The 12,207-nt window shown below is 26.4% G+C and overlaps 2 protein-coding genes across 4 annotated transcripts in view; one reads left to right on the top strand and one right to left on the bottom strand.

Moving 5' to 3' along the window:
- Positions 1-12,207, top strand: part of LOC135922224 (uncharacterized) — a 160,312-nt gene that overhangs the window by 78,250 nt on the left and 69,855 nt on the right. The window lies entirely within an intron of this gene.
- LOC135922223 (splicing factor 3B subunit 1-like) overlaps positions 1-12,207 on the bottom strand; it is a 42,204-nt gene that overhangs the window by 16,701 nt on the left and 13,296 nt on the right. For both annotated transcript variants that reach the window (XM_065456636.1, XM_065456635.1), the window contains exons 6-9: positions 5,096-5,249; positions 1,948-2,127; positions 1,430-1,566; positions 781-1,006 (exon numbers count right to left, since the gene is read on the bottom strand). In XM_065456636.1, coding sequence (XP_065312708.1) covers positions 781-1,006; positions 1,430-1,566; positions 1,948-2,127; positions 5,096-5,249 — 697 coding nt within the window. The remainder of the gene's footprint in view (positions 1-780; positions 1,007-1,429; positions 1,567-1,947; positions 2,128-5,095; positions 5,250-12,207) is intronic.

Below are 12,207 nucleotides of genomic sequence, written 5' to 3' on the forward strand. Positions count from 1 at the left end.
TTGATTTATAAAAAATATTTTTTTATGGGAAGGGAAATAATTTAATTATAATTGAAAAACAATACGATTTTATTAAAAATATTGGTCGAAAGTTGCTTAGTGGGAATAGTATATATTAGATTTGAGTGAAAGACCAATGTTGGCTATCGCTCGGTCCAAAGGTGAATAGCTAAATTTCAGAACGTTTAAATAAAATATTTTATAACTCATCTACTTGATTTCAGCAAAAACAGATAATGGGGTAAGGGCTATATTAAAAAAAATAGAGGTATATATATATATAGTCTAAGAAAATTTTTCCAGGTGGGCTATATACTAACACATAATTTTATATTTCATTCGCACTCTTAAAAAAGGAAATAAAATTTTTTTAAAAATATCGACAACATAAAAAATAAAGTTTGCTTAATAGATGAACAAAAAATTGATCTTATTTTTTTTATATTATGTACTTTCATAAATATGCAGTGTAGGTAAATGATATTTAATTTTAATTATGTTTTTAAGAAAGAAGGTAATTTAAAAATTTGGCGCAATTTTCATATCATTTTAACTGCATATTTAATAAGGATTCTTATGCATATAAAGTTTTATAATTTTTGTTTAAAAGGGGGGATATTTTTCCTTTTTTATAGTGTGCGTGAGAGAGGGGCAACTACATAAAATTTTGCCCGGCTAATCTTTAAGTCAAAGATTTGAAATGATTGCCTTGCTATATTTTTTAATATTATTTTGAGATAATATGATTTAAATATAAAGAATTAAATAATATTTGAATACTTGGAGTGGGTGTAGCAAGACCCATAGCTTTGATCCCAACCGGTGTAATTCCTGAAGGCGTGATTCCCCCACCCATACCAGATGGGGTAACAAGGCCTGCATGCCCAGGGGTTGGAGTCCTATCAAAGGCAGCTAAAGGAGTTTCGTCCCAGCGTGATTTACGTTTGCTGCTAGCACCCACAGGTGTATGTTGCTGAAGCTGCTGAGCAGTGGGTAACGTATCTTTCTGTGTGTATCATAAAATTAAAATTTTTATATTATATCCATATCAAATATCTTCAGGCCCAATATGATTTCAAATACCTAAACCAGTCCTAAAATTACAAACTTGGGCTAGATTTTTCAAAGTATATTTAAAATATATAAACCAGTTTATGATGGGTCATTCAAAATTCGTTTGCTCCCCATATTTTTAATTTCTTTTGAAACCGTTTACAAAATTATAAAAACTCAGTCTAGGCTGTAAAATAAGCAAAATCGGGATGAGCTTAAAAAACATTGTCTAACCCAAGTCAAATAATTTAAATCTAGGTAAGGCCTTAAAATGACCATTGCAGGTATAAAATAAATAATTTAACCAAAATGGTTATCTTCAAATCAATAAATTAAATTCAGAAGAAAGACTAAAAAGTATAAAAATGTAGACAACTTTGAGCGAAGGTTTAATAGGTGTAAGGCTAGAGGGCGTTCCTTCCAAATGTCTGCTATCTGTATCCTGGTCCGTCATGCCCCTGTCAGTTTTAGGCGTCTCGGCCCAGCCGGCCCCAGCTTTGTGACCAGGTGTTTCTACAAATAATAAATAAAAATATTAGACAATAAAAAATTCCATGATGAATCTTTTAATAATTTGTATCATATAAATAAATATCCAGTTAGTTTTAGTGTTTTGGTTAAAATTTATAGTGGCTAAGGTATACGCGATGAATTAATAAGCCATCATTTTTATTTTTTATTGAAAATATAGTTCAAGTCAAAAGATAAAATAAATGATTGCGCACAACATCAATATAAAAAAAACTCTGGAACTTAGATATTACATAATAACGACGATAATGTATGTAAAACTAAATAAAATTTTCTTTTTATATAATTTACAGATCAAATAATGTTAAACAATTTTTTTATTTTATATATCAATGCCATAATGTTATAAGTAAAATATATTACCCCTCTCGGTTTTTGGAGTTTCATCCCACCTATTTTTTCGAGCGCTTCCAGGGGTGGCCTGGTGACGACCAGGCGTGGCGTTTCCAAAATAATCTCCACTTCCAGGGGTAGTGGTTCCCATATGACCCCCCGGAGTGGCAGTGCCAGGGGTACCACCACCGGCTCCCAGCCCAGCATGACCTATAATACAATAAAGATATGTCGAATTTAAGTATTTAAAAAAAGGAAAAGTACCAAAATCTTAAGAATATAAATAAAATTTGATGGTTTTTGCAGGCTTAAAGGTTAATAAATTCTATTTTAAAGAATTTAAAAATTGAACCTCAATCATTTTATGTATAAAAGTACCCTAAATCAAATTAAATCATCATAAATTTTATCTTCATAACTATTATATTACAACAAAAAATTTCATAGAGAATAATGTGAAAGCCTTAATTTATAAATCTTATAAAGGTTTACATGCTCATATATTAAGGGAAGAATTAATAAATTATATCAATAAATATTAAGGATATTTAAATTTTAGTAAATAGTATTCAAATCAAAATGAACGAAATCGTGATCGTGAATCAAATATAACACCACTACTTAAATTTACGAATTTAAGTTAAAGGGTTGTATTTTCTCTTTTCGTGTAAAATAAAAGCATAATCTTCGCAAGATCCCTTGGGATTTGGGTGAAATATGGTAAATAAACTAAGGTAAACGTAACTAAAGAAGTGTTTAAATTTTAACATCCTAGTAATGATATATTTTTGGAGATATCAAGGGTAAATGCATGAAACATAACCTATTTTTAAGCCTATCGATTGTCATTCAAGATTTACTAAAAACTAAAGAATCATCAATAAATACCTTCTTGTTTTTTTTAAATATTATTTTTTTTCAATGTGGCGGTCCATTTAAACCCATTCTGTTAAAAATCCTTATAAGAAATAATGAGTTTCCCAGATTTTTATAAAATTTATAAATGTCCTTAGCTCCAATATCTATATCTGCAGGGATTGACGGGCCGGTAAACCTAGTGGGAAAAAGTAATATATTTAAAATGGAAGGGGGGGGGGGTAGGATTTTTAAAAAATAATATTATAAAATAATTTCTTTGTATTATTAAAAATTTGGAAATTACTTAACTGAAGCTAATTTAACTACAGTACTAAAATCTTTAAATTAAATTAGAGCCCCAAAAAATAGTTTGATTTAAATATCTGTTCATCAGTTTGGAACTAAAATCTACAACCAAAATGTAGCAGCAACCAGAACCGGTTCTTTTTAGAAAAGTTTTCAATTTGTCTGCTTATATTTCATAATATAATTATCATTTCTTACTTGATCCAAGACCTCATTTATTAACATTTAAACTGAATAAGCCTTTATATAGATAAAAAATTGGCAATTGGGCTTTGAAATTTTTTAGAATTACGTATAAATTTATATTGGGACTGATTATTGAAAAATATTTAGAATGGAAACCCTCTTTGCTCTAAGTTTCAATATAATTTATCATTTAATTCTGACTTCTAAGTATTTAAATATAAAGAAAATAAAAATATAATCATAATACAATAAAACTCGTTATTATAGTAAACTTTTCATTATTGCATTAACTAAATACAAATATCGGGCCAGAAGTTCATTGGTCAATGTTAAAAATTCAGTAATAGTACTTTGAATAAAAAAAACCAATTTCCTAAAGATGGAATTCCTAATATAATTTTTTTATAAAAATATTGATGATTGGTATCAAAACATTAGTGGGATGGTATATAGATCTAAAAATATGCAAGTTAACAGTTTAGGTTTAAGGGAAAAAGATAAGGAAATGTTACAACCCAAGGCAATTTGATATGTTCGAAAATTGAAGGAAAATAGGCATATATATATATCTATGGTATTACCATAGTTTGGAATTAATTGCTCAAAAACAATCACTATATTGTTTCAATATATGAGTTTTGCAATTAATATACATATCTCAAAAATCTTTATCCAATTCTGCCATTTTTAAGGGAAAAAAGACATTTGTTGACATGTCAGCAAAATTAGAGTGCAAAAAAGGTCCACATTCCAACAGATGTTATGCCATAGGGTTGTATGACAGGAAAAGATCTAAGTAAATGTGTTTTGCCGAGGGAACAACTATAAATTCATCTAAATACCATGATATTGAAGAGCTCATTAATTATGAAGGCCAGGCCAGCTAATACCATCAATAAAACCGAGCCTATGACCCAAAAATAAAGTCATATTTCCTTCCTATTCCTCTTTTTTGGTTTGAGTGAATATGACAATTATAAAATGAATTATAATAAAATAGATAAATTTATTACATTGTCAAAGTTATTGCTGAATATTAAAATTTAATGCACAAAATTAAAATAGGAAATATAATAAACATTTTGAGTTTTCTTCCATAAACGCTTTTTCCAGTTCGGAACAATCAGGCCCATGTTTTAAAATTTTGTCACGGGCAGATTCGTGCCAAAAAATTTGCCTTTGAAGGTCTCTAGAACTTGTATGTCTGGGTTTTTATAAAAAGAGATAGGCATATAGACCTAACAAATGTGATTGATGAATAGGACTAAGTATTTGTGAGACTTTGATATATACTTGACTAAAGAAATATGATCGTCATTAGCAATAATAACAACACAACCAAATAATAGAGCTGAAATGGCGATTTTGTTATCGATGGCAAATATTGCTTTTTTAATGTATTTACATCAAATTATTTTGGACCAATATTAAAATCAACATTTTTATACCATATAAATATTAAATAAATTATAGTACATTACATTTCAGTAAAACAATCATACACATAAATGACGACTTAAAGGGAGCTCATTAACTGGTTACTTTAAGGAATAGAGGTGGTCAAATTATAGCATTGTTTTATTAAATAAATAATATTTCAAATGATCAATTAAAACGATCATTATACCGAGATGGTCAAAATAAAGAGGTAGCCATATTAGGATTTTAATGTAAGAAATTGTTTACAAAAATTATTTCAGATTTTTTTCAATACAAAATACTAATATGATTTAGGGTTGTAAATCCGGTAATTAAAAATGCCTTATCAATTGTTATTAAACTTTCTTAAAGCGAATTATCTAAAAAAAAGTTATTAAAAAATTGAAACTAGGAGTTTCCGCCCATTCAAATTCCAACAACTTTCGGCCCATTTCACCAGATGGTGTGTCCATAATGCCCCTGCCCGGAGTGGCAGCATTAAGCATTTCTCTCCCTGGAGTAGGTGCTATCGATTTTGTTCTAGGAGTCATTTTAATTGGTTGCTAAATTTTCGTGAAAAAATATATATCATTATAAAAAAAATGTATTATCAAAATATTCAAAAATAACGCCAGTTTTACAATTTGTCTCAGATACCAATCTTATCACATAAAATTTCTAAGTTGTTATATTTTGATCCAAATGATTTTAATAAGGAAAATCTAAGATTAGTCTGATTCCAATGATTTAATATTTGTATTACTAATTTTGAGGATATGGCAATTTATAAAAAAACTGTTTTAATTAAAAAATAACGCCATATTTGAATTTTAGTGATTGTTTTATATTGTCATAACCATTGGGCAAATTTTCAGAAAATTGTATTAAGATATAATTTTTTAAAGTATTTAAAATACAAAATACTTGTATCTTGTCTTAAAAAGTATCTAAATAAAATACTTTTTTTAAAAACAATTTGCTATAATATAAATTTATAAAAAATATGAAAATAAATAGAAAATGGCAAATTTGTTATACAAGATAAATGCGATATAAGGATATAATTTTTAAAAATTTACATTATAATAATAAAAACAATTTCGGAATAAAAAAATAATTAGTAAATATCAATAAATCAACATAATAAATCAGGATTATTTTTTAATATTAATTTTTCAAACGATTTGTCGTTTCGCCTTTGACGATTTGGTCTTTTGATCATATTAGCATAGTTGAATAATCGTTCAACAAGGGCAGAGGATGGTATTGTGATATTTAATAAATACTTCTTTCATATATTTATAACATATTAATACTTCACCTGTCATTTTTCATATAATTTAAGACCTCTAATTCAATATCATTTACTATTATTTGAATTGGTTGTGGTATTTAAAACAAAAGTTATCATTATCTTCATCAATTAAAGAATTTGATGACATATTAATTCCAATATTATTTTTGAAAATAATTAAAGCTTCGTGTGTTATTAAATCCTGAAAATACTTTTTTCCTCTTATCAATCCAACGCATAAAGTAGGGATGAGAAACAGCGGCAAAAAAATATGGGTTTAAAGTTATTAACAAATTCATATATATTTTAAATACTTTATAAAATTTTCTGCAATAGCTGAAGGTTTGCAAAAATGCAGATCAGTTTGAATTAAATTTGTATTTTTTTAACATTTAATATTAGATGATTCTCAGTAACTACAGTTGATTTCGCCTTGTATTTTGTCAATCGCTAAAGCTAATAGGGACATTATAGCAATATTCTTATAAATAATGCATTTCAATATATCTTAGTTTTAGAAATTCTAATTTTTCACTAGTGGTTGGTAGCTCGCTTTTAAATTTTAATAATCAAACATGCTACTCTATCTTTCACAACATGGTATAACTAACAAAGATGCATCATGAGAAATTATATTTTCATGGTGCATTTAAAATTCCTATCCTAAAACTGCTTTAATAACATCTGCAGTTTTAGGCCTATACTGCATTATGGTAATGATGGATGTAAAGCGATTTAAATAAAATGATAGTTGTTTAACAAATTGCTCTACGATGACTAACGTTATATATCATACATTGTCTCAAAATATCTAAACTCGAATTAAATTTTTAAATAATATTTTAAATTTTAATACTATTTAAATTAACTAATATAAATTTTTTAAAAGCCTCTATATCTTTTTGAATAAAAATTGATTAAGATTTAGATATTTTTAAATAATTTGTATCTTAAGATACAAGATCCTTTCCAAAATTTTAAATTATATATAAATATCCACGATACTGCCCAACCCTAGTCATAACTAGTGTTGTTAAAAAGCCCGATTTGTGTCGCTTTTTTAAAATTGCCCAATTTAACCAAAATAAAATTGTGTAAGACTGGAAATTTTTCTAAGAATGGCAGAAAGTTTAGACCTCTTTATGCCAAATCTTGAAGTACATAATATTATTTCGGGTAAAATCTTAATCGGGTCGTTTTTTAAAATCGACCTAAATAGTTTTTTACACTAGTTATAACTAGTAGTGAAATGCTCATCTATCTACCTCATATGGTTTTCTTTTTTTTTAAATTATAAAACTGAAAGAAACAGAATCTTAAATTCTTGGTTAGGGTTGGCAAAAATAATGATTTTTTTGATCTAAATCGCAAAACCAAATAAAAATAATTCAAATTTTAATTAAAGAATTATGGTCTAAGATTGTAAAATATTGTTTTTTAATTTCAGTTTAATATTATCTTGCAAAAAATAATACTAAAGGGAACAAGACAGGAAATTGTTGAGAAATTAAATAATGATATATGTTGTAATTTGATATTTTTCCAAATAGAGCCGATGATATATAATAAAGTTATTTTAAAAAAATTTAACTATCAATATCGGTGTCGAAAGAAGGGCAGATGATATTGTTGGCTAAAATAATTTTATAGTAGAATTTCCTGATTCAAATAAAAATGCCAAATGAAATTTAAACTAAAATTAGATATTGCTATTTCTCAACCTAATAATTAGCCCAATTTAAGATTCTTAAAGGCATATTTTTTATTCATAAATTTATTTATTTTTCCATTCAGTTTCTTATTATTATTTTTGATCTTGAAAACAATGTATCATTGTATAAAAAATAAAATAAGCATAAAGGTAATCTATTTTTAAAATATTCATTAGATATAAATTTCGAAATTATACAATTAAATTCTAATACCAATGTCGATGATATAAATATTACTTGTCATTTTTAATATATGTTATTTCATAATTTTACACACTGATTATTTTTTATATTATAAAGAAATAAAAAATTTTTAAAATATGTGTATTTGATATTAGTTTCGTTTTAAATTTAGAATATTATATAATTTTTCACTATTGCGATTAGGATCAGCAACTATTTTTTTACTGTCAAAAATTGAAATAAAAAATTTTGTTTAACAAGTGGTAATTAATAGCGAAATTTAGTTATTTAATTTAGATTTTGCTTATATTAAGTCCTTATCTTTCACTATTTAAAATTGATTTAAATCTAATTGATTTAAATCAGCCAACCCTATTCTTGCTTTTCTGGTGCAGACGGATATCATCTTTAATGTGTGGATATAAGAACTAGTTTCAAAGTGGATTTGCCCATTGTAGACAGAAGTAAGTGCAGCTAAAATTGTGGGTGGGCTTCTTTTAGATTACACCTAATTTCTTAACCCAATTAGATGGAATTTGAAAAGGTTTAAGCGTAATTATCATATTCATATACTGAAAAGGGTGATGTGCCTTAGTATATGTAAAAGGTATTATAATCTGCTTTTGAAAATTTTTGAAAACAAGGTTAAGCTGTATTCTTTCACAATTATTTTTGTATTTTAATTTCAAATGCCCCGTGGAACTCTGAATAAATCCACCTATGTAGGGAAATGATCAGATATAATATTAATAAATTGATTCCGTCAAATCTAGTAGTATTAACTTCATTAGGCGTCCAAAGGTAATAATATCGAAGGGTAAATGCAGTTTGCAACGAATTATCTATGAAAATCGCTGATCAAACCTTGTTGACTGCAAATGAATATTCATTCTTTGAGTTTTAAAGTTAATAAAGTAATCTTAATTTTTATATAGTAACTGTTTACTTTTTAACTTGATAATAAGCTGAGAAAGAACTAAAAGAAACGGTACAGTATATATATATATATATATATCGTAGGGATGTACCGATATTTCACATATTTTAAAATATCGGTTATCGACCAATATTATAGAATTTTCCGATCCGATATAAAATGGCGTCTTTAACAAAAATAAAATGTTATAAAATTTTGAAAAAAATTTATATCTAAAATTATTTATTTTTATTAAATAAAATCGAAATACATTTTTATGTATATTTTTTTAATAATAATAATTAATTTACATTCTTGCCATATTGTTATTTATTTTATGCATTCTATTTATAAAAGTGTGCGATAATCTCTTCAGAATCTGTTTTTAGTGAAGCTGGTGATATTGACAATTACCATCGCTGCAGGCTGATCTCTGATAAGCTGGAAATTTTGGTATTTTTACAAAGAAATCTTCGATATATTAATGTAAAATATTATTTAAAATATTTATTTCAAATTTCATAATATATTTATTTATTACTTATTATGTATATAGATTAATGAAGTGATTTAACAATAAAAATATTTAATATACTTTTAGAATTGCAATTGAATTGAATATAAACTATAACTGATCATTATAATATATCTAAATGATAAAGTTAAGGTATAATTAAATTATAGATGTTATACTAATAAAAAGTATATTAAAAATTAAAACCATTGGTATCTTTACAAAATACAAAATTAGATATGATATCGGATCGGTAATCGGCCGATATTAATATAGGGAATATCGGATTGGCCTCCAAAAAGTGGTATCGGTATACCCCTAATATTTAGATATCAAAAATAGACTTTTACCGAATGGGCAAAAGTTGTTTTTAGCAATGAGTCTGAGTTTGTATTAAAACTTAGGATTATTTGCAAAAATGTGGTAACCAAGGCAAATGAATCACTAAATCCTGATTGTCTAAGCCAAATAGTTAAATTTCTGAAAAGTATCATGATGGGAATGTATCACTGCTAATGGTGCAGGTAACCTTACTGGAATAATTAATTGCAAAATATGAAATGATTAATATTTTGGAAAATTATGAATTAATTTATATAATATCGAATTCAAAATTTATATAGAAAATATAAATAATTTGAGAAATTATTGTTGTCTTAAAATTTAAGACTTCTGATTTAGAAAAATGGAGGAGCGATAGACACAATTTCAGATATATTAGATCTAATATCTATATGTTAAATATAGATTTGATCAATGCGATAATGATACATATATTAGATATTTCCATAAATAAGTTGATTTTTTAAAGCGGCTAACTCAATATTTTAACGAGAAAAATATTGTATAAGCCTCGAGATTTCGTTAATAGATATTCTAACCTTTGTACCACCTATGAGCAAAATTTTAAGGCTTGCATAATAATTTTCCTAATAAAATATTGAGTTAGCCGTTTTAAAAATCGGCTCAAAATGAGCCGTTTAACAACACTACTTCCATTCACCCAAACTCACGATATTACATAAGTGTAAGTGAATAATGTATAAATAACTAACCAACCAAATTATTTTTAAACATTAGTTAGGCAAGCTAAAAAATTTAAGTGTTGGGTGGGCAGGCTAATTTTTAAAACATTGGGCTGTCTAAAAAAAATTTTTGTTGCATACTTGTATTTTGATTATATTTCTAAATATTCAAAAAAAATTTAGGATAATAATCCTCTTGTAGAATTTCCAAAATAATAAATAAGAGTATAAACAAAGACACCGGAATTTAATATTCCCAGTAGAGATCTACCGGACCTAAATATCATTAGGTCTATGGGTGTACCGATACCACTTTTTGGAGGCCGATCCGATATTAAATTGATATAAGCCAATTACCAATCCGATAACATATCTAATTTTGTATTCTGTAAAGATACCAATGGTTTTAATTTTTAATATACTTATAACATCTATAATTTAAACTTAGGTCATTTAAATATATTATAATGATCAGTTATAGTTTATAGTTATTTCGATTGCAATTCTAAAGTATATAAAATATTTTTTACTGTTAAATCACTCTTATATAATAATTAATAACATTAATCTATATATATATATATAATAAGTAATAAACAAATATATTATGAAACTTGAAAATATTTAAAATATTTAACATTAATATATCGAAGATTTCTTTTTAGAAATATCAAAATTTCCATTTATCAGAGGTCAACCTGCGGCAATGGTAACTGTCAATATCACCAGCTTCACTAAAAACAGATTCTGATGAGATTATCGCACACTTTTATAAATAGAATGCACAAAATAAATAACAATATGGCAAGAATGTATATTAATTAATTATTATTATTAAAAAAATATACATAAAAATGTATTTCGATTTTATTTAATAAAAATAAATGATTTTAGATATAATTTTTTTTCAAAATTTTATTTTTGTTAAAGATGCCATTTTTTATCAGATCGGATCGGAAAATTTTAATATATAGGCCGATAACCAATATTTAAAAATGGGTGAAATATCGGCCCGATACGATAAAAATATCGGTACATCCCTAATTAGGCCCAGCCCGAAATTTAAAAAAAGATTTAAATAGTCCGAATCAAAATTATTTTCAAAAATTAGGCTCACCGAAGACCAAAGTAAATTCGGATCCTATGGGGATCGGGGCTTGCAGATCATTAAACCATAGCATCTAATGAAACTTTTGCTGAAGGTTAGTAAAAATCGTCCAGCTTGCTAATTTTCGTGTAATTTTATATAGATGGCAAATAGCTAGATCTTAACTCAAAAACTTTTGTTGTTGTTCTGCAAAGGCAAATCTTGAAAAAACACTGGTAAAATATTTGAGGTCATTTTTATTTTGGGAATGGGTGTATAATAAATTAGAGCACTATTGGTAAATATTTGGAATCTTAATTGTTATAAGCAGTTGGGCAGTGCTCTATTGTATGTAAGATATTATAATATTTTGTATCTTGTACTCTGTATCGTTTTGAAATTTTTATCTTATATCTGTATCTAAGATAATTTATTTTCAACAAAATCTTTTTCATTTAATTGACAAAAGATTATAACCAAAATAATATTGTGTAAGCCCTGTGATTTTGCTCATTAGTGGCAAAAAGGTTCGGGCTTCTACTTGCCAAATCTTGAGGCCTACACAATATTAATTTGGTTAAATTTTTAATCGGGCAATTTTTATAAATAGACCCAAATCAGGTTTTTTAACAACACGACTTACAGGCCATTCCATGACAAATCGATCAAAAATGGCTTTTTTCTTGGACTTTATTCAGATCAAATGAAACTTGCAATAATTATATATATTGTGAGAACCTATGCAATTTAATTTTTAAAGCTCTAGCCCTACTTTCGGAGATATGGTGAG

Source organism: Gordionus sp. m RMFG-2023, chromosome 1 (genome assembly GCF_954871325.1).
Source record: "Gordionus sp. m RMFG-2023 chromosome 1, tfGorSpeb1-WG-v2, whole genome shotgun sequence".
Taxonomy (NCBI): Eukaryota; Metazoa; Nematomorpha; class Gordioida; order Chordodea; family Parachordodidae; genus Gordionus; species Gordionus sp. m RMFG-2023.